This window comes from Aotus nancymaae, unplaced genomic scaffold (assembly GCF_030222135.1).
Source record: "Aotus nancymaae isolate 86718 unplaced genomic scaffold, 86718_ANA_hifiasm-v0.15.2.pri h1tg000067l, whole genome shotgun sequence".
NCBI lineage: Eukaryota > Metazoa > Chordata > Mammalia > Primates > Aotidae > Aotus > Aotus nancymaae.
Window position 1 is genome coordinate 21250945 of NW_026988482.1, and position 24281 is coordinate 21275225.

At 43.2% G+C, this 24281-nt stretch overlaps 1 protein-coding gene and 1 long non-coding RNA gene across 2 annotated transcripts in view; one reads left to right on the plus strand and one right to left on the minus strand.

Annotated features, from left to right (window-relative positions):
* The window catches only part of LOC135270818 (uncharacterized), a 42175-nt gene that overhangs the window by 5059 nt on the left and 12835 nt on the right, over positions 1-24281 (minus strand). Inside the window, exon 2 of the long non-coding RNA XR_010338971.1 lies at positions 3053-3226. This is a non-coding gene — a long non-coding RNA (uncharacterized LOC135270818). The remainder of the gene's footprint in view (positions 1-3052; positions 3227-24281) is intronic.
* CCR5 (C-C motif chemokine receptor 5) lies at positions 1919-7950 on the plus strand. Its single transcript, XM_012470794.3, has 3 exons — positions 1919-2006; positions 2508-2793; positions 4697-7950. The coding sequence occupies exon 3, from the start codon at positions 4708-4710 to the stop codon at positions 5764-5766; it is 1059 nt and encodes a 352-aa protein (XP_012326217.1). The 5' UTR covers positions 1919-2006; positions 2508-2793; positions 4697-4707; the 3' UTR covers positions 5767-7950.

A 24281-nucleotide genomic window follows, 5' to 3' on the forward strand; every position in this document is an offset into this window, starting at 1 on the left:
AAAGATAAAAAGGCCCCAAAAAGGAGGGCTGGCACAAAACACCCTCCAGTATGGGCATGGAGTCTAGAGTGACAGACTGATCGAAAGTTTGTTTCCCATGAGGAGTCCAAATGTATTTAATAATACCTAAGAGAACAAGAGCCATGCAAACTGAGAGGGCCAAAGTAGAAAGAGTAGCAGACACCAAGCAGCTAAGTCACAGCGTGGTAAACTGCTAGCTTGTTGCCGTTACTGTATCCAGAACAACATTTCATTTAAATGCTGAAGAATTTCCCACTGATCCCCACTTTCTTGTGAATCCTTGGGCTGAACCCCTGTCCTGAGTGGTTACTAGAGTGCACCTCTGGACCAGAAACACAAAAGTGGAGCGACACACACTGCCAAGCTGTGCTTCCTTGTTTCAGCCTGTGAATCCTCACCTTCCTTCCAATCTAGTGCGTATTTTCCAAACCAACTTGGCCATGGAGTCACGTAGTATTTAGGGTGGACGCCGACCCAGGCCTAGCACATCATTTAACAGATGAGGAAGTGGAAGCATCTTGCCAGGATCACACAGCAAGTCAGCAGCATAGTCTGTGTGACTCCGAGCCTGCTCCTCTAGCCCACATTGCCCTCTGGGGGCGAGCATGTCTTCACTTCCTCCGTCACCCTAATGACAGACACACAGAACATGGCAAAGCCTCAGCTCTGCGTGGTGAAAGTACAAACCAGCAATTGCCACAAGCAGAAATACAGTGTTGGTCCGACAGCCTCCGAGCGTTCCACACAAGCGAATTACCAGTGAATACAAGGCTATCTTTCTAAAAACCAAAGTTGTATTTATGTTATCTATTTTCTATAAAATTTTATATTAATTTGTTCTCTACTTTTTAACTCTTTCTAAAGCACGCTTTATATTTCCCTGCTTACACAGCCCCCCGAGGGCAGGCGCCTGAAAGTCTTTACTCTTGTTAGCATTCCGTCGCCACCACAGGTGTATTGAGTAAGTTTGTATTTGTTTTTTCTAAAACCTCCACTTTATAGTTAAGAAAACTAGGCAGAGAGAGTCAATAATTTGGTCAGAGCCAAGTAGTATTAATGAAGCTTGAGGTCAAACCCAGCAGCATGACTACAGTTCTTAATCATTGTCTTTTGAATTGCACATATGGGATGAATGTGAACATTTTTCTTGATGACTCACTGTCCTTGTTACAATTACCAGTTTCTGAGCTCTGTCGTAACACAGACATGTGCCCCTACGTGGGGCGGGGGTGGGGTGTCCTGATCGCTGGGCTATTTCTGTACTTTTCTGTCTTTTCCCAAGCAGTCATTTCTTTCTATTCTCCAAGCACCAGTGATTAGCTTCACCTTTTCAGCTTCTAGTTTGCTGAAACTAATCTGATGTAGACAGAGACTCCAGTGAACCAATTTTGTTAGAATTTAATCAAATAAACTCTCTCTTAGAAAGAATTGCTGAAAAAGTAACAAACAGTTTGATGTTTATTGAGTGTATAGTATGTGCTAGCTGCTGGCTGGGAATGCCTCATAGAATCCTCCCAACAACCCTTGAAATGACTACTGTCATTCAGCCCAATACCCAGATGAGAAAGCTGAGGGAAGAGACAGGCTTCCAGCCTGGCAGTCTGACTACAAAGGCCACTGGCTTAGTCCCTGGGTTAGGCTGCCTCCGTAGGTTTTGGAGCATGTAATTTTGCTGTTTGGGGTCTCCTTCGCCTTCTTAGAGATTACAAGCCAATGCTTTTTATTCTAGAGCTGAGGTCACAGAAGCCCAGGAGGGCATCTTGTGGCTCAGGAGTGGCTCTCTGCTGTCTTCTCAGCTCTGCCGACAATACCTGAGATTTTCAGATGTCACCAACCACCAAGAGAGCTTGATATGACTGTATATAGTATTGTCATAAAGAATCCTGAACTCGACCAGATACTTCTGTCATGTGGAAGATTTCTCATAGTTCCGGATAGATTGTATCTGGAGTGAAGAATCCTGCCACCTATGTATCTGGCATAGTGTAAGTCCTCATAAATGCTTCCTGGGTTGAAGGGCCACAAAACAGTGAACAGAGTGAAAATCCCCACTAAGACCCTGGATTCAGAAAAAGATGGGAAACCCGTTCAGCTCATCGGTGAGCCTATAGTTAAAACTCTTCAGACAATTGGTTGTTTTAGTTTACAGAGAACAATAATATTGGGTGGTGAGCACATGTGTGTGAGTTGGGGTGGGATAGGGGATACGGGAAGAGGGGAGAAAAAGGGGGCACAGGGTTAATGTGAAGTCCAGGATCTTCCTCTACATTTAAAGTTGGTTTAAGTTGGCTTTAATTGATGGCAACTCTTAACATAATCAGAATTTTCTCACCCTTTTAGCCTTACTGTTGAAAAGCCCTGTGATCTTGGACAAATCATTTGCCTCTTGGATAGTAATTTCTTTTACTAAAATGTGGGCTTTTGACTAGATGACTGTAAATGTTCTTCTAGCTCTAATATCCTTTATTCTTTATATGTTCTAACAGCTTCTGTGTAGTGGGATGAGCAGAGAACAAAAACAAAATAATCCAATGAAGAAAGCTCATGAATAAACCTTCAGACCAGATCTCTTCTGCAGCTTATTTTAAGCTCAACTTAAAAAGAAGAACTGTTCTCTGATTCTTTCCTCCTTCAATACACTTAATTATTTAACTCCGCCCCCCTCAGAAGAAGCTGCATTTCCTACTTTTATACTGTCTATATGTTTGATTTGCACAGCTCATCTGGTCAGAAGAGCTGAAACATCCGTTCCCCTACAAGAAACTCTCCCAGGTAAGTAACCTCTCAGCTGCTTGGCTAATTAGTTAGCTTCTGAGACAAGTAAAAGCCTTTACAGGAAACCCAGAGAAGACATTTGGCAACCACCAAGTGCTCATAGAATTATCTTAAAATATAATCTTTAAGACAAGGAAAGGGTCAGAGTTTAGAATGAGTTTCAGATTATTATAACATCAAAGATACAAATCATGATTACAACTGAAAGACTTTAAAGGGAGGAATAGTATTTTAAAAGCAAACTAACAAGTCTTACCTCTCAGAAGAAAGATTTTCAGAGAGATGAATCTTGGCTGAAATCTTGAAATCTTATCTTCTGCTAAGGAGAACTAAACCCTCTCCAATGAGATGCCTTCTGAATATGTGCCCACAAAAAGTTCTGTCTAAGTCTGGTTCTCTTTTTTCTTTTTCCTCCAGAAAAGAGGGAAGCCTAAAAATGGTCCAAATTAATATCAAATTACAAATGTCAAGTAAAATATTCCTCTAATATATCAGTTTCATGGCACAGTTAGTATATAATTCTTTATGGCTCAAAATTAAAGGCGAGCTTTTCTGGGGCTTCTCTCAGCTGCCTAATCTAAGATACAGAGAGGTTGAGACTCACCAGGTTTAAGAAGAGAAAATTCTCAGCTAGAGCAGCTGAATTTAAATAGGTGAGGCAAGCCAGCTGGTTGTAAGACTAAACTACCCAGAATATATGACATTCATCTGTGGTGGCAGGTGAAACATTTTTTACTTTATTATTTCTTGGGTTTGTATGAGAACTCTTAATTGTGGCAACTCAGAAACTACAAACACAAACTTTAGAGAAAATGTGAGGATTTTACAATTGGCTGTTGGCCTCTATGACCTTCTGAGGGGGGACTTGGGCATCCGCCCATTTCACTCTGACTACCTCACGGCACCAGCCATCTGATGGTCTTGCTCTTTAATTCTCTTTTAAATTAAGCAGGGTAGCCTGGTGGTTAAGATTGCAGGCTGCCCGCATTCAAAATCAGTTGCATCTCAGCTGTGTGGCTTTGAGCAAGTTACTTACCCTCTCTGTGCTTCAAGGTCCTTGTCTGTAAAATGTGAAATTTATTTTCTGCCTCATAATGTTGCCCTGAGGATTAAATGAATGAATGGGTATGATGCTTAGAACAGTGATTAGCATCCAGTATGTGCCCTCGAGGCCTCTTAATTATGACTGGCTTGCTCACAATGCATGCTTTTTGTGGGCAAACCCCAGAGAATGTCAGCGTCAATATAGACTGTAAGACTGGGTTGCAGCCGGGCATAGTGGCTCATGCCTGTAATCCCAGCATTCTGGGAGCCTGAGGCAGGAGGATTGCTTGAGCCCAGAAGTTTGAGACCAGCTTGGGCAACATAGTGTGATCTCGCCTCTATAGAAATAAACAAAATTAGCTGGGCATGGTGGCGCCCGTAGTCCCCAGCTACTTGGAAGGGTGAGGTGAGAGGATCACTTGAGCCCAGGAGGTTGAAGCTGCTGTGAGCCGTGACTGTGCCACTGCACTCCAGCCTGGGCGACAGAGTGAGACCCTGTGTGAAAAACAACAACAAAAAGGCTGAGTTGCACCTTCCTTGACCCAGTTTTTTAAAATTGTTATCGAAGCTTCATTGGCTCCATGGTGCTACAGAACACAAGACTTTATTTGGTGAAGTGGTGCTTTCATGAATTCCCCCAACAGGGCCAAGCTCTCCGTCTAGTGAGTGGAGAAGCTAGCTGCAAACCTTCCCTTCGCTCCAAAACTTCATTGTTTGGCCAAAAAGGAAGTTCATGCAATGTAGACATCTATGTACGCAATTAAAAACTATTAATGTATAAAATAGTTTGTATTCATGGTGGGCCACAAAATACATTCTAGGACTTCGTAAAAGATCACTTTCTATTTATTCACAGGGTGGAACAAGATGGATTATCAAGTGTCAAGTCCAATCTATGACATCGATTATGATGCATCGGAGCCCTGCCAAAAAATCGACGTGAAGCAAATGGGAGCCCACCTCCTGCCTCCGCTCTACTCGATGGTGTTCCTCTTTGGTTTTGTGGGCAACATGCTGGTCGTCCTCATTCTGATAAACTGCAAAAGGCTGAAGAGCATGACTGACATCTACCTGCTCAACCTGGCCATCTCTGACCTGTTTTTCCTTTTCACTGTCCCCTTCTGGGCTCACTATGCTGCAGGCCAGTGGGACTTCGGAAATACAATGTGTCAATTCTTGACAGGGCTCTATTTTATAGGCTTCTTCTCTGGAATCTTCTTCATCATCCTCCTGACAATCGATAGGTACCTGGCTATCGTCCATGCTGTGTTTGCTTTAAAAGCCAGGACGGTCACCTTTGGGGTGGTGACAAGTGTGATCACTTGGGTGGTGGCTGTACTTGCCTCTCTCCCAGGAATCATCTTTACCAGGTCTCAAAAAGAAGGTTATCATTACACCTGCAGCCCTCATTTTCCATTCGGTCAGTATCAATTCTGGAAGAATTTCGAGACATTAAAGATGGTCATCTTGGGGCTGGTCCTGCCGCTGCTCATCATGGTCATCTGCTACTCGGGAATCCTTAAAACCCTGCTTCGGTGTCGCAATGAGAAGAAGAGGCACAGGGCTGTGAGGCTCATCTTCACCATCATGATTGTTTATTTTCTCTTCTGGGCTCCCTACAACATTGTCCTTCTCCTGAACACCTACCAGGAATTCTTTGGCCTGAATAATTGCAGTAGCTCTAACAGGTTGGACCAAGCCATGCAGGTGACAGAGACTCTTGGGATGACACATTGCTGTGTCAACCCCATCATCTATGCCTTCGTCGGGGAGAAGTTTAGAAACTACCTCGTGGTCTTCTTCCAAAAGCACATTGCCAAGTACTTCTGCGAATGCTGTTCCATCTTCCAGAAAGAGGCTCCTGAGCGAGCAAACTCGGTTTACACCCGATCCACCGGGGAGCAGGAAATATCTGTGGGCTTGTGACCCAGACTCAAGGGTGCTAGTGACAAAGTCAGGGTTGTGCACATGACTTGGTTTTGATACACAGCCTGGGCTGGGGGTGGGGTGGGAGAGGTCCTTTTTAAAAGGAAGTTACTGTCATAGAAGGTCTAAGATTCATCCATCTATTTGGCATCTGTTTAAAGTAGATTAGATGTTTTAAGCCCATCAATTCTAGGAAGCCAAATCAAAATATGTTGATGAAAAATAGCAACCTTTTTATCTCCCCTCCATATGCCTCAAGTTATTGACAAACTCTCCCTTCACTCCAAAAGTTTCTTATATATAATAAAAAGAAAACCCCAGAGAACTGCTGATTCTTGAGTTTAGTGGCCTGAACAGAAATGCCAAAATTAATTGAGAAATGTACAACTTTTTACCTTGTACAAGGCAACATACAGGTTGTAAATGTGTTTAAAACAGGTCTTTGTCTTGCTGTAGGGAGAAAAGACATGAATATGATCAGTTAAGAAATGACACCTTTTATGTGTGATTTTCCCTCCAAGGTATGGTTAATAAGTTTCACAAACTTTTAGAACCAGGCAAGGGCCTTGGGGCCTGGGAGAGCTGGGGAAGCTTCTTAAATGAGAAGGAATTTGAGTTGGATCATCTATTGCTGGGGGAGAGAGAAGCCTCACTGCAGGTACTGTATGGGCAAGCTTGGCTGTAGAAGGAGACAGGGCTGGTTAGGAAGGCTCTGGGGAGGAGGAAGGACAAGGCTAGATTGTGAGGAACCTTGACAGCATTGTTCCAAGTCATGAGCAGAGCAGAGAGCATCCTGGTCGGTGTTGCAGTAGGTTTATTCTGTGGCCAAAGGAGGACCAGGAAGGGTGAGCATTTAGGGGAAGGAAGCCAGCAACAGCCCTCAGGTCAGGGTGAGGATGGCCTCCGCTAAGCTCAGGGTGTGAGGATGGAAGGAGGGAGGTATTCGTGCAGCTTATGAGGATGCAGAGTCAGCAGAACTGGGGTGGATTTGGGTTGGAGGTGAGGGACAGAGAGGAGTCAGAGAGAAGCCCTAACATTCAAGCAGATTGGAAAAGCCCCTGAAAAAAAATCAAGCACAGAAGGAGGAGGAGGAGGTTTAGGTCAAGAAGAAGAGGGATTGGTGTAAAAGGACAGGTCTGGTTTGCAGAGCTTGAACATAGTCTCACACAGACTCCAGGCAGTCTTTCACTGAATGCTTCTGACTTCAGAGAGCTCCTTCTCATCACAGCTCAGATAATGAGGGGTCTCCAGGAGGAGACTAGATTAATGAATACATGAGGTGTGAGGTCTAGGAACATACTTCAGATCACACATGAGATCTAGGTGAGGATTGATTACCTAGCAGTCATTTCATGGGTTGTTGGGAGGATTCTATGAGGCAACCACAGGCAGCATTTAGGACATACCACACACTCAATAAGCATGAAACTCTTAGTTACTCATTCAGGGATAGCACTGAGCAAAGCATCGAGCGAAGAGATCCCATAGAGGCGAGGGAAGCCTGAAAAACTAAGATGCTGCCTGCCCAGGCACACCATTGTAAAGTATCATTTTCTGCATTTAACCATCAATAGGCAAAGGGGGAAAGGGACATATTCATTTGAAAACAATCTGACTTGAGCCTTAAAAACCACAAAAAGTACAATTTACCAGCCTCCATATTTCAAGCTGAATGGGGGTTGGGGAGGCACTTTAGGTATTCATTCCAGATGCCTTCTCCAGATAAACCATCCCCAAACACTAAAGGGTGGATTCATTTCAAATGGAGAGAGAGAGAGAGTTTTTTTCTGTTGCTTCTCATATGATTGTGCACATATTTGAGATTTTTTTGAATTTGGGGGATGGCTAAAACCTTCATAGTACAAGTAAGGTGAGGAAACAGAAAGTGGTGAGAATCACTCAGGGAATAAAGGTGTCAGAATAACAAGAGGTGTCACTGACTTTTCTCAGCCTCTGAATATGAACGGGGAGCACTGTGGCTGTGAGCAGAAAGCAGTGAAGGGAAATGCCTTTCCTTTTGCTCTTAAGTTGTGGAGAGTGCATGAGTAGCATAGGACCCTAGCCTCTGGGCCAAGTCAAAGACATTCTGACATCTTAGTATTTGTACATTCTCATGTATATGGAAAGTTACAAATTGCTTGAAAGAAAATATGCATCTAATAAAAAACTACCTTCTAAAAATAATTCATTATATTCTTACTCTTTCAGTCAAGTGTACATTTAAAGAGTAGCACATAAAACTGCCAAAGCATTTTATAAGCAGTTGTTTTCTTCCTTAGTGAGAGTGTGTGTGTGTTTGTGGTGTATACAAAGAGAAAGAATTGTATTTTTGTATTTCCTTTTAAATAATTTTTAAAATTGACCCTTTTTCTGAGACAAATTGCCAAAATAGTTTGTATTTACATATGATACCTCTAAGAGTAGGGTCGCTGAGTGATTGACTTGAAAACTTTTAAAATTAAAATTTTAATTCTGCTACTCAAACAAAAGAATCGCCATGTTTTAAAAAAGAGAATCGGTGCCGTCAGTCAGTTGTTTATGTTTGAAAATGAAGAAGACATGGAACATCATGATCTGGTCACTTCCCCACAACCCTGAGTTATAGGCACATCATATGTGAGAATGAGGTTGCTTTTCTTTCATTTAATCCCTCCCCAAAACTTGCCTCTAATTGCAGGGATGACAATCAGGTACATTTGGATTTGTGTGCATGAGCCTCTTACCCTGAGCATGGACAGGTGCTCCAGGTGGAGGGGGCCTATCTGGGTCATGTTCACTTCTCTAACATGCTGGTCTCCCAGTGCAGGTCATGGGCAGTGGACGCAAGAGCCAGCCATGGTCCTATTTGGAGGCGCATGAAATGAGCAGAAGACAAGATAGTTGGATCTGACTAGCAGGGCGGCTTCTCCCTACCAAGACTTGAAGGATTGCCTTTCATCTCTTAGGCTAAAAGGTAGAATGAACCAAGGAAGGGCAGGAGGGGACTGGGGTTAGAGTAGAAGGAAGGGGCCACGGAGAAGGGAGATCCATCCCATAGGATGAAGGCAGTGGGGCAGGGAGGTTGGAAGGTGTCAGCTTTTATGGCTGACATAAATGCAGCCATGTCAATTGCTCCTGATCCTTTTTCTATCTTATTAAATGCCTTCCAACATTAGCACACACAAAAAAAAGGTATTTTCAGTGTTGCCAGCCTTTCCAGAGGCCGTCCCCATTAACTCCCCAGGCCCATGCCTTTACTCTTTGGAGTTTCAACACATGACCTTCAGGATCTGACTTATTCACCATCCCTGGGGTGAAGGTGCCTCCTGTCTTCACCCAGAGACCCCTATCAAAGAGGAGATTGCAATCCATGGATAAAGTCAAAGTACAGGTGACTGTCCTTAGCAAGGAAGAATAATGTGCAAAATCATAAACTGGGATTCTGTTTACGTTTTGTATTCCAGGGGTTCTTAGTTTAAATTGCTCTGAATAAATTAAGATGCATTGGCATTTCCATTGTTATGATTAAATTTACAAATCATTTATTTTCTATCGGGGGAGAGCTAGAGTTCCAAATGCAAACATAACTGTTGAAGTGTTAACACTTCTAATGAAAGCGTAAGAATTACCACCAACTACCGTGGGGGCTAGAAGCAGAAACGTGAACTGGAAAACAAGTCATAAACTTTCTAACTGCACTTGCTTGTAGCTTGTTAACAGAGCCACTTACTTATCGTCAGAGTACATAGAGACTTTCCACAGCCCTCGGGGATAAGGCTGAACAGAAGAGGCAAAAATGTGAAAACATTTCGTTAGTTCCTTTGAAGTAAAATTCATTGTAAAAGTTGCTTGTATTTTTCCAAAACAAAGTCAACCTTTAATATTTAAGATTCTATATACAAATACATATTTATATATGTCATATGACATACACTATATCTTTATATTAATATGTATGCATATAATATTTATTGCCTTCCTAATTTTCTAGAAGAAATTTTACAAGTCTTACTTCTGTTTGGCTCCTTATTGTTACTACATGGATTGATCGTCAGGTTTGTGTCATTGTGATTCTGTCATGTTTCGGGACTTATTTTTGTTTCTCTGGGTCACTAGTTTTTTAAGCATTCAAGGAAGAGTGTGAATCTTTTTCAAGCGAGGAAGCCAGGGCAAGCCTTGGGTCATACTGCCCCCGAGAGGCCACATCAGCAAACGAGCAAGGGTGTTCAACTCCATCCAGCCTTGGCCATAGAGAAGACACACAAGGAGGCCTTTTACATTCAGCTGTTTAACGTTTGTCTCTGCCAGCACCACCATTCCAGTTATGGAAAAGAGGTATTTCCACAGCAGCTCAGGGTAGGTAGTGCACAGCTCATGCTCATCTTTTCTGAAGACCCAGAGGAGTATCCATTCGGGGTACAGTTTGATGCATGTTGTGGAATGAAGGTTCCAGCACACAGACCAATCTCTGTAGTGTGCTGATCTAATGACCTTGCAACAAGATCAGAAAATGTTTTGTGACTAAGCATTCTTCATAATGCATAAAATGCCCCAAGCTCCTCCCTCGTTTCTCTCTATAATCCTTTATATCTGATGATTGTGGGTACTAAGTGTTTGAAATAATCAAATGTGATCTGATGTTGGTAGATTTCTTTATCATTCGCACTCTCTTTTCTCTACTATTGTTATTGTAACTGAACCGCAGATTAGTCACTCGTTGCTTGCAGAATCCAATTTACAAGAGCGAGGCTGGATATGAGAAAAAGGGATTTATGCCAAAGCTCCTTTGGGGAAAAGGTGTAGGTTCCTGCCTTTAAATGCACTGCTTTGCCGGGCACAGGGGCTCACGCCTGTAATCTCAGCACTTTGGGAAGCTGAGGTGGGTGAATCACTTGAGGTCAGGAGTTCGAGACCAGCCTGGCCAATATGGTGAAACCCCCGTCTCTACTAAAAACATAAAAAATTAGCCGAGCATGGTGGTAGGTGCCTGTAATTCCAGCTACTCAGGAGGCTGAGGCAGGAGAATTGCTTGAACCTGGGAGTTGGAGGTTTCAGTAAGCTGAAATCGGGCCACTGCACTCCAGCCTGGGTGACAGAGTGAGACTCTGTCAATAAATAAATAAATGGTAAATGCACTGCTTTGCTTTAGGAGCAGAAAGCAGGAACTTTTAAAAGGCAGGGGAGGAAGTGAGCTAGGGCAGGGGGTCTGCACGCTGGCGTGGTGCCTCATCTACCAGGCAGTTGAGTTGGTACTTTCATAGGTAGAAATAAGTTGAAAAAGTGGCCTAAAACTCTCCAGGCGGGAAAGGGTAGTGGACATGCTTTCAACCTGCCCTCCTGGAGGGTGAGTTCCCTGGCAACCCCCTGGAGGGTGAGAATGCCATAGAGGTCATGCTTTGGTCTATAAATCAGCCGTTAACTCTCGAGAGAGTTCTGTCTTGGAGCATATAGTTAGATGAACTTGTCCTGTAAAGAGTGTCTAGTGAAGGGGAGGTGAAAGGTGAGATTTGCATTTCTAAAGGGCTAAGTAAAAAGTGAGGGACAAGAGGAAAGGAGAAAAGAGAAAATACTTTTAAAAATGATTGTAATGTATTCCCTTTCAGAAAAAAAGGAGTACTCGGTTACATTATCACCTCGTTTACATCCAACCCTCTATGGAATCCTATAGTTTGAAAACAAAACTGTTGTTGAGGACCAGTTAGCCAACCCCTTCGATTTATAGAAGAGCATAGCCTACCCCAAGCCCTGGCGACTCTGATGTCGTGGGTCTGGGGTGGGCTCAAACAGCGGCACGTTTTGATGGTGCTTCCCAATGGCACACTAGCGATGAGTTTGAGGAGGGAAAGCAGGAGCTGTTCTGACTCCCTTCACAATCAGCACCCGTGCGCTAATAAATTCACAAAAGCCAGCATATTGGAGTCACTTGGAGAGTTTTACAAATAGTGACGCTAAATCCAACCTCAAATGGTTCTGATTCAATCCGTCTGCATTGCTGCCCTGTGGTTCCCTACTTTAGAAGCTTCCCAGGTGATTCTAAGCGTAGCTAAGTCTGAGAACTACTGCCTAAAGCCTGTCAGACTGACAGCAAGAGCTGTTGCCTGAGCAGGACTTTGCCTGGCCTGGGGTGGCATGTGCGCCAGGAAGAGTCTCGACTTCATAACAGAATATTAATTCTGTCTTTCCCCCAAGCTGGCTTTTCTTTTCTTTTCTTTTTAAGCATGTGAATCTAGACTTAATTGGCAATACCAAAGGTCTGTATTTGAGGCTCCAAGTATTTCACTTTCATTTTTGGTTTTGGGTTATGTTTTCAGCCTTCCTTTCCAAGTGAAAAGTAAACAGCAATGGGATGTCTGGCGCCCATGCTGAGCTTGGCGACTTCAAATTCAATAGAGAATAAGTCTCTTGTGTAGAAAAGGGCCTGAGATGTTTTTCAAATAAATATAGATTTTGCTTATGTGGCTAACGGGTTCTCCTCCCCCCCATTTCCTTATCCCTGCAGCGAGCCATCCTTCTTAACTCTTTCCATGAAAGCATTATTCCCCAAGAACTGGGAACTCATGCCAGTTCATGCCAGCCCTGATCAGGCAATGATAATTCTGCAGAGAATTAAAATTGAGCATTAAAATGGCAACTCTTACACATCCTGGCATACGGTTTAAACACATGTACAACACACAAACACCTCCTACTATCTACTGAAGAGCAGATATCTGATAATCTTTTTGGTTTTGAGTCAAGACAATTCCTCCTTTTGAAACTGCATACCACTGAATATAATAAAATGTAATTAAGATTAAAAACAAAAACCTAATGGGAGAATTTCAATATTGTTTATATTTACTTCCTCTACGTAGGCTTATTGCCATTACCAAAGACTATTCAAAACTCCTTTTTAGGAGAATCCTCATGGTTTCCTAACATATAATTAAGTAAGGACTCTGTCGATTGGCTAACTCAATCTTCCTGCAGCAAAAAGCAGAGCCTGGCAGAGAAGAGAGCAGGGACTTGAAGGTAAGACTGACTTGAGTTCCAGCCTTGAGGTTGTGGTAGCTTGGGCAAGTGACGTAACGTCTCTGGCTCTCAGGACCTAAAAGGATTTCTAGTAGTAATTCGGGGTGTTACTGATACATGAGCTAAAAAGAAATTATTTAGGCAGTTAGTGAGGATAAGAGAGTCCTCGGCAAGGTTTCCCTCTTAACAAAAAGCAGCCCCCAAATCATTTGTTTTCTAACAAACAGCAGCCTGTGAAATCGAGCTGCAGACATAGATGAGCAAGCCGGAAGCTTGCACGGGTGAACGTCGGCAGCTGTGCCAATAGGAAAAGGCTACCTGGGGGCCAGGCATGTTCAGCATGGAGGCTCCACCTTCCCTTTTCTTTGTCATCCACATGTATAATAAAGGAACAGGCAACATGGCACCGGTCAGATGGCGAATCCATCTGCATAATGAAAGACTAGGGTGGGGCAGCCAGCTTCTTCACGTGCTATGTAAATGACATATCTGGTCCAACCAATCTTTTGGGCCCTATGTAAATTAGACACTCACTCCTCAAACTAGTCTATAAAACCCCATGCATTTTACCATGGAACTGGGAGGTCCACTCGCAACCCCCTCCTTCTGCATGAGGGAGCTTTTCTCTTTTGCCTATTACATTTCCGCTCTTACACTCACTCCTCATGTGTCAGCATCCTTGATTTCCTTGGCAAGGAACCTCACGTATTACCCCACACATGATGCTGCTTCATTACTAATAGCAACCTGACAGGGTTGTGTTGGGGTATAAATTATCTAGATCAGGGAGCTCCAATAGAATTTTTTTGTAATGAGAGGCATGCTTTGTATCTGTGTTGTCCAAAATGGCAACCACCAGACCAGGGCGAAATGTGGCCGGTGTGACTGAGGAACTGAATGTTTTCCATTATTTAATTTAAACGTGGCCAACGGCTACTACAGGAGACAGTGTGAGTCTGGCATATTACAAATACTCAATAAATATTAATGTAATTTGAACTTTGGCATCAGGGTGTCCTAGATTTGAATGACTATGCAAGTTGCTTACTGTTTCTAAGCTTCGGTTTTCTAATCTGTAATTGGGGCTAGTAATAATACTGCCTTACAGCTTTGTTCAGAGGATAAATGAGGAATTGCATGTTAAGGGCTTAACACAGTACCTGGCACATAAAAGCTCTGGTAACTGTTAGCTGCTTTAATAACTTACTAATAACGACTGTTTCTTCTTCGGATTAGGATGTGCCCTCTCAGAGAGTGCGCTAAGACGTAGTGGGCAATCCAGCTCACTCTCTGCAGTGAAAGAGAAGCACTGGCCAACCAGAGTCAACGGGGGCTCGTGGGTATGAAATCAACACCACGATTTTATAGGTAATAGATGGAAAGGACCTCACAACTTCATGGCACTGTGTTCAATTTGCTTGGTCTTCTGTAGCTCTTTTTGAAAGCCTTTTAGGGTGGATTAACTTGTTATCAATAATTCTGGTCAGATGTAGACTCCACAGCTTTTCAAAGCAAACTGAGAGAGTGAGGATAGCAGGCCGTTCCTTCTTCAAACTGAAAGAGTGAGGATAGCAGGCCGATTCCCCACGCCTTCCTTCTGGACTCTGACAGAGGCTTACACTCAAGGAGGAGCAAGTAGGAATTAATTTATTAAGAGCTATGAGAAGTTCTGGCAAAGTCCCATGGGCAGATGTGGGCTTAGGCACAGCAAAGAAGTAGGATTTCTTACCGCCCGAATCAGTCTATACCCGGGGCCCTCATCCTCAGCTGTGCCTATGCAAAGGGAGCAACCAATAAGCCCTACCTCCACTCTCCTCCTATGGAGGCCAGAGATGGCCAGGGGTAAGAGAGGGATAGCAAGTGTTTCCTCCAGCCCTGCTCTGAGAGGGAGAGGAAACTAGGCAGAGCTTCTGTCTTCCTTCAAGCAGAAGCAGAAACCTGGGGAGAGGGGAGGGAAGGGGGTTCTTCCCAGTGCAGTCGTGCACTAACCGTCTGCAGCTCAACATTCAGCTTTCATTTATTGATTCAACAAACATTGAAGGAGCCAGCTATGTGCCAGATGCCAACCCATGCCATGAAAGAGAGTCCCTGTCCTTATGAAATTCATTATTTAGAGAGAAAAGCAAACAAAAAGGCAACGTTTGAAAAGTACTGTTGAAGCGGCGTCATCTGGGGTGAATACCCGAGGTTTGTGGTCTCACGCCAAGGGAATCCAGGACATCGACACACAGGAAGTGAGTTTAAGAGCGGAGGTTTGACTGGGCGCGGTGGCTCACGCCTCTAATCCCAGCACTTTGGGAGGCCGAGGCGGGTGGATCAACTGAGGTCGGGAGTTTGAGACCAGACTGACTAACATAAAGAAACCCCATCTCTACTAAAAATACAAAAAATTAGCTGGGCATGGTGGCGCATGCCCGTAATCGCAGCTACTTGGGAGGCAGAGGTTGTGGTGAGCCGAGATCACGCCGCTGCACTCCAGCCTGGGCAACGAGAGCGAGACTCTATCTCAAAAAAAAAAAAAAAAAAAAAAAAAGCTGCCTGCACAGAGAGGGGCACCCGAGTGGGTCTTCCTGTTTGTGGTAAAATGCACGGGGTTTTATAGGTGAGCTTGAGGAAGTGGTGTCTAATTTGCTTAGGACCCCCGAGATTGGTCAGACCAGGTGTGAGAAGAAACTGGCCATCCCACCCTAATATTTTATTATGCAGATGAGGTCTCTACCTGGCCAGTGCCATGTTGTCTGTTCCTTACTGTACACGTGGTTGAAAACGAAAAGGGCAGATGGAGCCTCCATATTGAACATGCCTGGCCCCCAGGTAGCCTTTTCCTACTGGGACAGCTGCCGGCATTCACCCAAGCAAGCTCCAACTTGCTTACCTGTCTGCAGCCCGATTTTACAGGCTGCTGTTTGTTAGAAAAGATATGATTTGAGGGCTGCTTTTCATTAAAAGGAAAAGGTTACCAAGGACTTCCTACCCTCACTATCTTCCTAATTTCTTTTTAACTCCTATGTTACTGTGAATAGTGTTGGGATAAGGCTCTGAGAGCCACAGAGGAAGATGAGTTACCCAATCCAAGGACAGGGGCCTGGAGGAAGAAATCCTAGAGGGCATTGCTGCAGCTGAATAAGGATTGGTTAGAAGCTACTTAGTGGAGCATAGGGGTAGGAACTCTTATGCAAATGTGCAGAGGTGAAACAAAACAAGGTATAGTCCAGGTACCTAAAGTAGCACAGCCGACTTGAGAGAGATGATGGATAGATGATAGATAGACAGATAGACAGATAGATCGACAGACACTGGTGTGAGTGTGGCTGTGTGTCTGGCTGTGTGCATACTTTCCTCCTGGGGGAGATCAGGAGCAGTGGGCAGTACGGAGTGACAAGCGGATCAGGAGGTGCTCCCTCCAGTCCTCCCCTCTGCTCTGCCCTCCATTGGAGCAGAAGCAAAGCATAAGTCAAAGGGGAACAAGGAGTCTCCCCAGCATAGTACCCAAATGCATTAGCTATTTATCACTCCACAGTCCCCATTCACGTGTTAATTCAGCATTTATTGAGTGTTTACTGTTTGCAGTGTCTATGTCCAGCTGTCAAGTGTAGTTTTTACTCTACAGGCCACAGGCACCCCCTAAGAGTGTTAAACAAGAGAGTGGCATTGAGACAGGAATCGTAAGGGTGGTCACAGGAGAACAGAAAATTCCAGGCAGCAGTTTCACTTGACTAGTAAAAAGGAAACTGTTGAAAGAGCTGCATAATCTGGGGATCAATAAGAACCTGAAAACCAGGGTGTGAGCCAAGCTGGTTAAAAGTGACTGGACCCAACATGGTGCTGGGTTTGACCTAGGTTTTGCCTAGACCCTCATATACACTCATTAACATACTAAATCACACATTCACCAGGGCCATTCCACTTCCTGGAACATCCATGTTTGGTGTAAAAATGGGTGCCACCACAGCTCTGAGAAATCTTTGCCTTTTTCAGAAAACTTCATGAATATGCCACCTCTTGGTAAAAGAAACCATAATGTAGATGTCCCAAACCCCACTGGGTCCAACTCTTTCTTGAGTATGCCTGCACTTCCCTTTCTTATTTTATTTTTATTTTTATTTTTGAGACAGGGTCTTGCTTTGTCACCTCACTGCAACCTCTGCCTCCTGGGCTAAAGCGATCCTCCAGCCTCAGTCCTGTGAGTAGCTGGGTCTACAGGCATACACCACCACACCTGGCTAATTTTGTTTTGTAGAGATGGGGTCTTGCCATGTTCCCCAAGCTGCCCTTGAACTTCTGGACTCAAGTGATCCGCCTGCCTCTACCTTCCAAAGTGTTGAGATTACAGGCGTGAGCCACCACGCCCAGTGCACTCCCCTTTCTTGAGGGCATACATTTTGCTGTGCAATACATCTCTATACTTTCACTATTCTCTGACTCGTCCTTGAATTCCTTCTTATGACAGTGTCAAGATCCCGGACACCAGCTGGAGTCAAGGCCTCACTAGCATTTAAGGACCTCCCCAAATCCACCAGTATCAGCATGATCAGATTTGCTTTTTCAGAAATAGCCTTCTATCTATAGGACAAAGGAAAGTGACTCAGAGGAGGAGCAGGAGGAGTCACAAGCTCCCTGGCTGACCAGCCTGGGCTATGGCAGAGGCAGCGAGATGATGAGAAAGCAAGGGTATGCTGCCAGCCAAATCCAGAATCTAGAACAGGAAAAGGTGGGGCCAAGGTGGGACAGGGGAAAGGAACTGTTGCACATTAACAGTGTAATGCAGTGCCCGGCCTTGTTTATGGCCAGGTTAGAACAGACCCATGAGAAAGCACATCTATCAGACACCGGGAGAAATTTGAACACCGAATAGATATAATGTTATGTTAATTACGCTTTAATTTGGGGTACAATAATGCTTCTGTAGCTATTTCTAAAGAGTCCTTGTATCTTAAGGATATACACTAAAATACGAGTGGATTAAGTTGTATGATGTTTAGATTTTATTTATTTATTATACTTTAAGTTTTGGGGTACATGTGCAGAATGTGCATGTTTGTTACATAGGTATACATGTGCCTTGGTGGTTTGCTGCATCCTTCACCCCATCATCTACATTAGGTATTTCTCCTAATGTTATCCCTCCCCAATCCCCGCACCTGCTGCTATACCTCCCCTAGCTCCCCACCCCTGACAGGCCCCAGTACGTGATGCTCCCCTCCCTGTATCCATGTGCTCTCATTGTTCAACACCCACTTATGAGTGAGAACATGTGGTGTTTAGTTTTCTGTTCTTGTGTCAGTTTGGTGAGTATGATGGTTTCCAGCTTCATCCATGTCCCTGCAAAGGACATGAACTCATCCTTTTTCATGGCTGCATAGTATTCCATGGTATATATGTGCCACATTTTCCTTATCCAGTCTATCACTGATGGGCATTTGGGTTAGTTTCAAGACTTTGCTATTGTGAACAGTGCTGCAATAAGCATATGTGTGCTTGTGTCTTTATAATAGAATGAGTTATAATCCTTTGGGTATATACCCAGTAATGACATTGCTGGGTTAAATGGTATTTCTATTTCTAGATCCTTGAGGAATTGCCACAGTGTCTTCCACAATGTTAAGCTAATTTACACTCCCATCAACAGTGTAAAAGTGTTCCTATTTCTCCACATCCTCTCCAGCGTCTGTTGTCTCCAGATTTTTTAATGATCGCCACTCTAATTGGCATGAGATGGTATCTCAATATGGTTTTGATTTGCATTTCTCTAATGACCTGTGATCATGAGCATTTTTTTCATATGTTTGTTAGCCACATAAATGTCTTCTTTTGAAAAGTTTCTGTTCACATCCTTTGCCCACTTTTCAATGGATTTGTTGGTTTTTTTCTTGTAAATTTGTTTAAGTTCTTTGTACATTCTGAATATTAGCCCTTTGTCAGATGGGTAGATTGCAAAAATTTTTTCCAATTCTGTTGGTTGCTGGTTTACTCTAATGCTTGTTTCTTTTGCCGTGCAGAAGCTCTGGAGTTTAATTAGGTCCCATTTGTCTATTTTGGCTTTTGTTGCCATAGCTTTTGGTGTTTTAGTCATGAAGTCCTTGCCTATGCCTATGTCCTGAATGGTATTGTCTAGGTTTTCTTCCAGGGTTTTTATGGTGTTAAGTCTTATGTTTAAATCTTTAATCCATCTGGAGTTAATTTTTGTATAAGGTGTAAGGAAGGGATCCAGTTTTAGCTTTCTGCATATGGCTAGCCAGTTTTTCCAACACCATTTACTAAATACTGAATTCTTTCCTCTTGTTTTTGTTTTTGTCAGGTTTGTCAAAAATCAGATGGTTGTAGATGTGTGGCATTATTTCTGAGCACTGTATTCTGTTCCAATGGTCTATATCTCTGTTTTGGTACCAGTACCATGCTGTTTTGATTACTGTAGCCTTGTAGTACAGTTTGAAGTCAGGTAGTGTGATACTTCCAGCTTTGTTTTTTTTGCTTAGGATTGTGTGGCTGTGTGGGCTCTTTTTTGGTTCCATATGAAGTTTAAGATGGTTTTTTCTAATTCTGTGAAGAAGGTCAATGGTAGCTTGATGGGGATAGCATTGAATCTATAAATTACTTTGGGCAGTATGGCCATTTTTACAATATTGATTGTTCCTAGTCATTAGCATGGAATGTTTCTCCATCTGTTTGTGTCCTCTCTTATTTCCTTGATCAGTGGTTTGTAGTTCTCCTTGAAGAGGTCCTTTACATCCCTTGTTAGTTGTATTCCTAGGTATTTTATTCTATTTGTAGCAATTGTGAATAGGAGTTCACTCATGATTTGGCTCTCTGTCTGTTATTGGTGTCTCGGAATGGTTGTGATTTTTGCACATTGATTTTGTATCCTGAGACTTTGCTGAAGTTGCTTATCAGCTTAAGGAGATTTTGAGCTGAGACGATGGGGTCCTCTAAATACACAATCATATCATCTGCAAATAAAGACAATTTGACTTTCTCTTTTCCTAATTGAATATGCTTTATTTCTTTTTCTTGCCTGATTGCCTTGGCCAGAACATCCAATATTATGTTGAATAGGAGTGATGAGAGAGGGCATCCTTGTCTTGTGCCAGTTTTCAAAGGGAATGCTTCCAGTTTTTGCCCATTCAGTATGATATCGGCTATGGGTTTGTCATAAATAGCTCTTATTGTTTTGAGATATGTTCCAACAATACCTAGTTTATTGAGAGTTTTTAGCATAAAGGGCTATTGAATTATGTCAAAGGCCTTCTCTGCATCTATTGAGATAATTATGTGGCTTTTGTCTTTGGTTCTGCTTTTGTGATGGATTATGTTTATAGATTTGCATATGTTGAACCAGCCTTGCATCCCAGGAATGAAGCTGACTTGATCATGATGGATAAGCTTTTTGATGGCTGTTGGATTCAGTTTGCCAGTATTTTATTGAGGATTTTCACATGAATGTTCATCATGGATATTGGCCTGAAATTTTCTTTTTTAGTTGTGTCTCTGCCAGGTTTTGGTATCAGGATGATGTTGGCCTCATAAAATGAGTTAGGGAATACTCCCTCTTTTTGTATTGCTTGGAATGGTTTCAGAAGGAGTGCTACCAGCAACTCTTTGTACCTCTGGTAGAATTTGGCTGTGAACCCATCTGGTCCTGGACTTTTTTTGGTTGGTAGGCTATTAATTACTGCCTCAATTTCAGACCTTGTTATCGGTCTATTCAAGAATTCAACTTCTTCCTGGTTTAGTCTTGGGAGGGTGTAAGTGTCCAGGAATTTATCCATTTCTTCTAGTTTTACTGGTTTATTTGCACAGAGGTGTTCGCAGTAATCTCTGATGGTAGTTTGTATTTCTGTAGGATTGGTGGTGATATCCCCTTTATCATTTTTTATTGCATCTATTTGATTCTTTTCTCTTTTATTTTTTATTAGTCTGGCTAGTGGCCTATTTTGTTGATCATTTCAAAAAACCAGCTCCTAGATTTATTGATTTTTTGAAGAGTTTTTTGTGTCTCTATCTCCTTCAGTTCTGCTCTGATTTTAGTTATTTCTTGTATTCTGCTGGCTTTTGAATTTGTTTGATTTTGCTCCTTTAGTTCTTTTAATCATGACATTAGGGTGTCAATTTTAGATCTTTCCTCACTTCTCTGGTGGGCATTTAGTGTCATAAATTTCCCTGTAGACACTGCTTTAAATGTGTCCCAGAGATTCTGGTACATTGTGTCTTCATTCTCATTGGTTTTGAAGAACATCTTTATTTCTACCTTCATTTCATTATTTACCCAGTAGTCATTTAGAAGCAGGTTGTTCAGTTTCCATGTAGTTGTGCAGTTTTGAGTGAGTTTCTGAATCCTGATCTAATTTGATTGCACTGTGGTCTGAGAGACTATCTGTTATGATTTCCATTCTTTTGCATTGCAGAGGAGTGTTTTATTTCCAATTATGTGGTCAATTTTAGAATAAGTGCAATGTAGTGCTGAGAAGAATATATATTCTGTAGATTTGGGGTGGAGAATTCTGTAGATGTCTATTAGGTCCACTTGGTCCAGATCTGAGTTCAAGTCCTGGATATCCTTTTTAATTATCTGTCTCATTGATCTATCTAATATTGACAATGGGGTGTTAAAGTATCCCGCTATTATCATGTAGGAGTCTGAGTCTCTTTGTAGGTCATTAAGAACTTGCTTTATGTATCTAGGTGCTCCTGTATTGGGTGCATATATATTTAGGATCATTAGGTCTTCTTGTTACATTGATCCCTTTACCATTATGTAATATCCTTGTCTCTTTTGATCTTTGTTGGCTTAAAGTCAGTTTTATCAGAGACTAGGATTGACGGGAGAGGAGCATAGATGAAACAATTTTGTCCATGTGTTGGTAATTGTTGAAACTGAGTGATGGGAATATGGAGATTTAACATATTAATACTATTTTCTGCCCATATAATATTTGAAAATTTTCATAATAAAATTGAGAGAGAGATAAAGAAAGAAAAGAGAAAAGAAGAGAAGAGATGAGGGAAGTGGAGGAAAAGGAGATTTCTTTCAAGGACCATTGCAATGGATACAAATGAGGGAGACCACCTTCCTACCATGAATTCTAGGTATGTACTACCCAAAATGAGTCAAACAGATTCTTGCTTCCAGAAATGATGAGCATGACATGGCTCCACAGAAGCAGTGCCCTGGAAAGGAGACGTATTCGTCCAGGGGAGATGTCCCAACATAAAACTGCCCTGGGTCACGTGTTTTCCAAGTCCACATGTCCAGTAGTTTCTTCTTTCCTATGACCAATGCCACCAATCTTCCAGCACTCCCCTTTACTGCTAGGCAAACCTGAGCCATCCTCTGCTTATTGCAACTTGAGCCTGAACTAACACGGACACAAAAGTCCCCACTTCTTCCACATTCTCAGAATAAGATAGTTCTCCCTCCACACTTTAGCTGCTAGAGGCAAGTGGATTGCTTGAGCTCAAGAGTTCGACATGTTCTTCACATGTACCCCAAAAACCTAAAACGCAATTATATATATATATATATATATATATATATATATATATATATATATATATGAAGAGTTCGAGACCAGCCTGAGCAACATGGCAAAACCCCATCTCTACAAAAAATTAACCGGGCGTGGTGGTATGCACCAGCTACTCAAGAGGCAGAGCAGGAGGATATCTTGAGCCCTGAAAGTGGTTGCTGTAGTGAGCTGAGATCACACTACTGCACTCCTGCCTGGGCAACAAAGCCTCAAAAAAAAAAAGAAAAACTGTTTATTTTCCACCAAGAAGTAAATAACAAATTATAGGGAAAAGTGTCACTAATTCAAGGGAATTGCATTTAAAATTACTCATTCATTCAACAGATATTTATTGAGAAGCAAGCGTGCTGGTGCTAGGGTTATAACGGGGCACAAGTTCCTGTCTTCAACGAATGAGGTAAGAGTCTACAGATTGGAGCCAGAGAGGTAAACAGATGATTGCAACATAGAGTGACACATGCTCCCGAGCACATAGGAGGGCTTCCTGGTCCCACGCTGGCTATCAGAGCTGGCTTCCTGGAAGTGACGTGGCTCAGCTAAAACCTGAGAACCAAGAACGAGCCTTCTGATATCTCATGGCTATGTCAGCACAAATGAAACTGTTTCACAACCAAACAACCTTTTCCCTTCTGAGTTGCATTTGTTCTAGAACCCATTTAATCCTTCCTAACATGTTCAATCCAGCCCCATGATTTTTCAATCAAATTCAGGACGCATAGGATTCCTTTTCTGCTCAGTGCTCCCCAGTCAATCTTTTTCCCTCCCCCCACCCCACAGTTACCAATTCCAGTGTGGCAGTTGTCAGCAGAATACTACAGTTCCACCAGGAGACATCCAGTGTTATCTGGGGACATTTTAGTTGTCCCAGCTGAGGGGCCCAGTGCTGCTGGCATCTAGTGAGTGAAGGTCAGGAATACAACTCAACATCCTGTAATGCCCAGGACAATCCCCAGCAACAAAAACCTGTCCATGAAGAACATCAACAGGGCTGTGGTTGAGAAGCCTGGCTCTAGTGCTTCCTCCTTTCTGTATCCTCATCAAGGAGGGCTCTGGGGCATGTCCGGGGCTGCTACAGGCTCTGAGCAGATTTCAGCAGCTTACTCCAGACTCATGGAACATTCGTGGTTCTTAGCATGGCCACAGGAGACTCAGGCTGTCCACAAGCACCTCTCTTTCTTCATCCACTCATTTCCATCACTCCCACTTCCGCTGCCTTCCCAAAGCCCATCATGAGTCCCACCAGGGGCCAGAACACCACCCTCTCAAGCCTCCCCACAGGCGCGCGCAAACCTGTCAAACACATGTCTCTTGTCCCCCAGCCAGCAAGGTGTCCTGAGATCCCAGCACTTCTCGGTGTCTTTCCCGGCTTATTTGTATGTGGAATGGGGTAGGGTCTCTTACACAGGAGAAATTTCAAGGAAAAGTGTGTAGTGAGAGGAATAGGGGAATTTCTGTGGAAGCGGTGTGTGGGAAAATGTCGGAAGAAAGCAACTTCAGGAAATGGCAAGCGGCATCTTGAGAGCAGCAAGTGAGAAGGAAGCAGAAAGAAATGGGGCTGGAAGCTGAGAAGGAGAGGACAGGTGGGGACGGCACTGAGGAGCGTGGTGTGGGTGGAGAGGAGTTTCAAGCCAGGGAGTAGATTCCTATTTTGAACTTCGGATTGGCCCTGGCAATGTGGAGACTGTGTTGGAGGAAGGCAAAGGATGGAGGAGAGCCCCTAGGTGCAGTTTGGCAATGCTCTCTCCAGAACATAGCAGAGGCCTCTGCCAAGGTAGGAGAGCCCTGAGTGGAGAGAAGTTAATAGATCTGAGGGCTGCAAGGGAGGACTTGCATCATCAGGACTTTTAGGGAAGCAGGTGATCAAGGCTTGGGTCCTGGCCCATTTAAATGGGGAGCACTGGTTTTAGGATGTGAGTCAATGAGTCTGGTTTTCAGGACAGGCTGAGTTTGAAATCCTGGGGGACCTCCGGGTGGCAGTGTCAGGGGAAGCAGAATGTGCTG

Excerpts from the sequence above, each read along its gene's own strand:
- CCR5 (XM_012470794.3), top strand. The coding sequence starts at position 4,708 with ATGGATTATCAAGTGTCAAGTCCAATCTATGACATCGATTATGATGCA.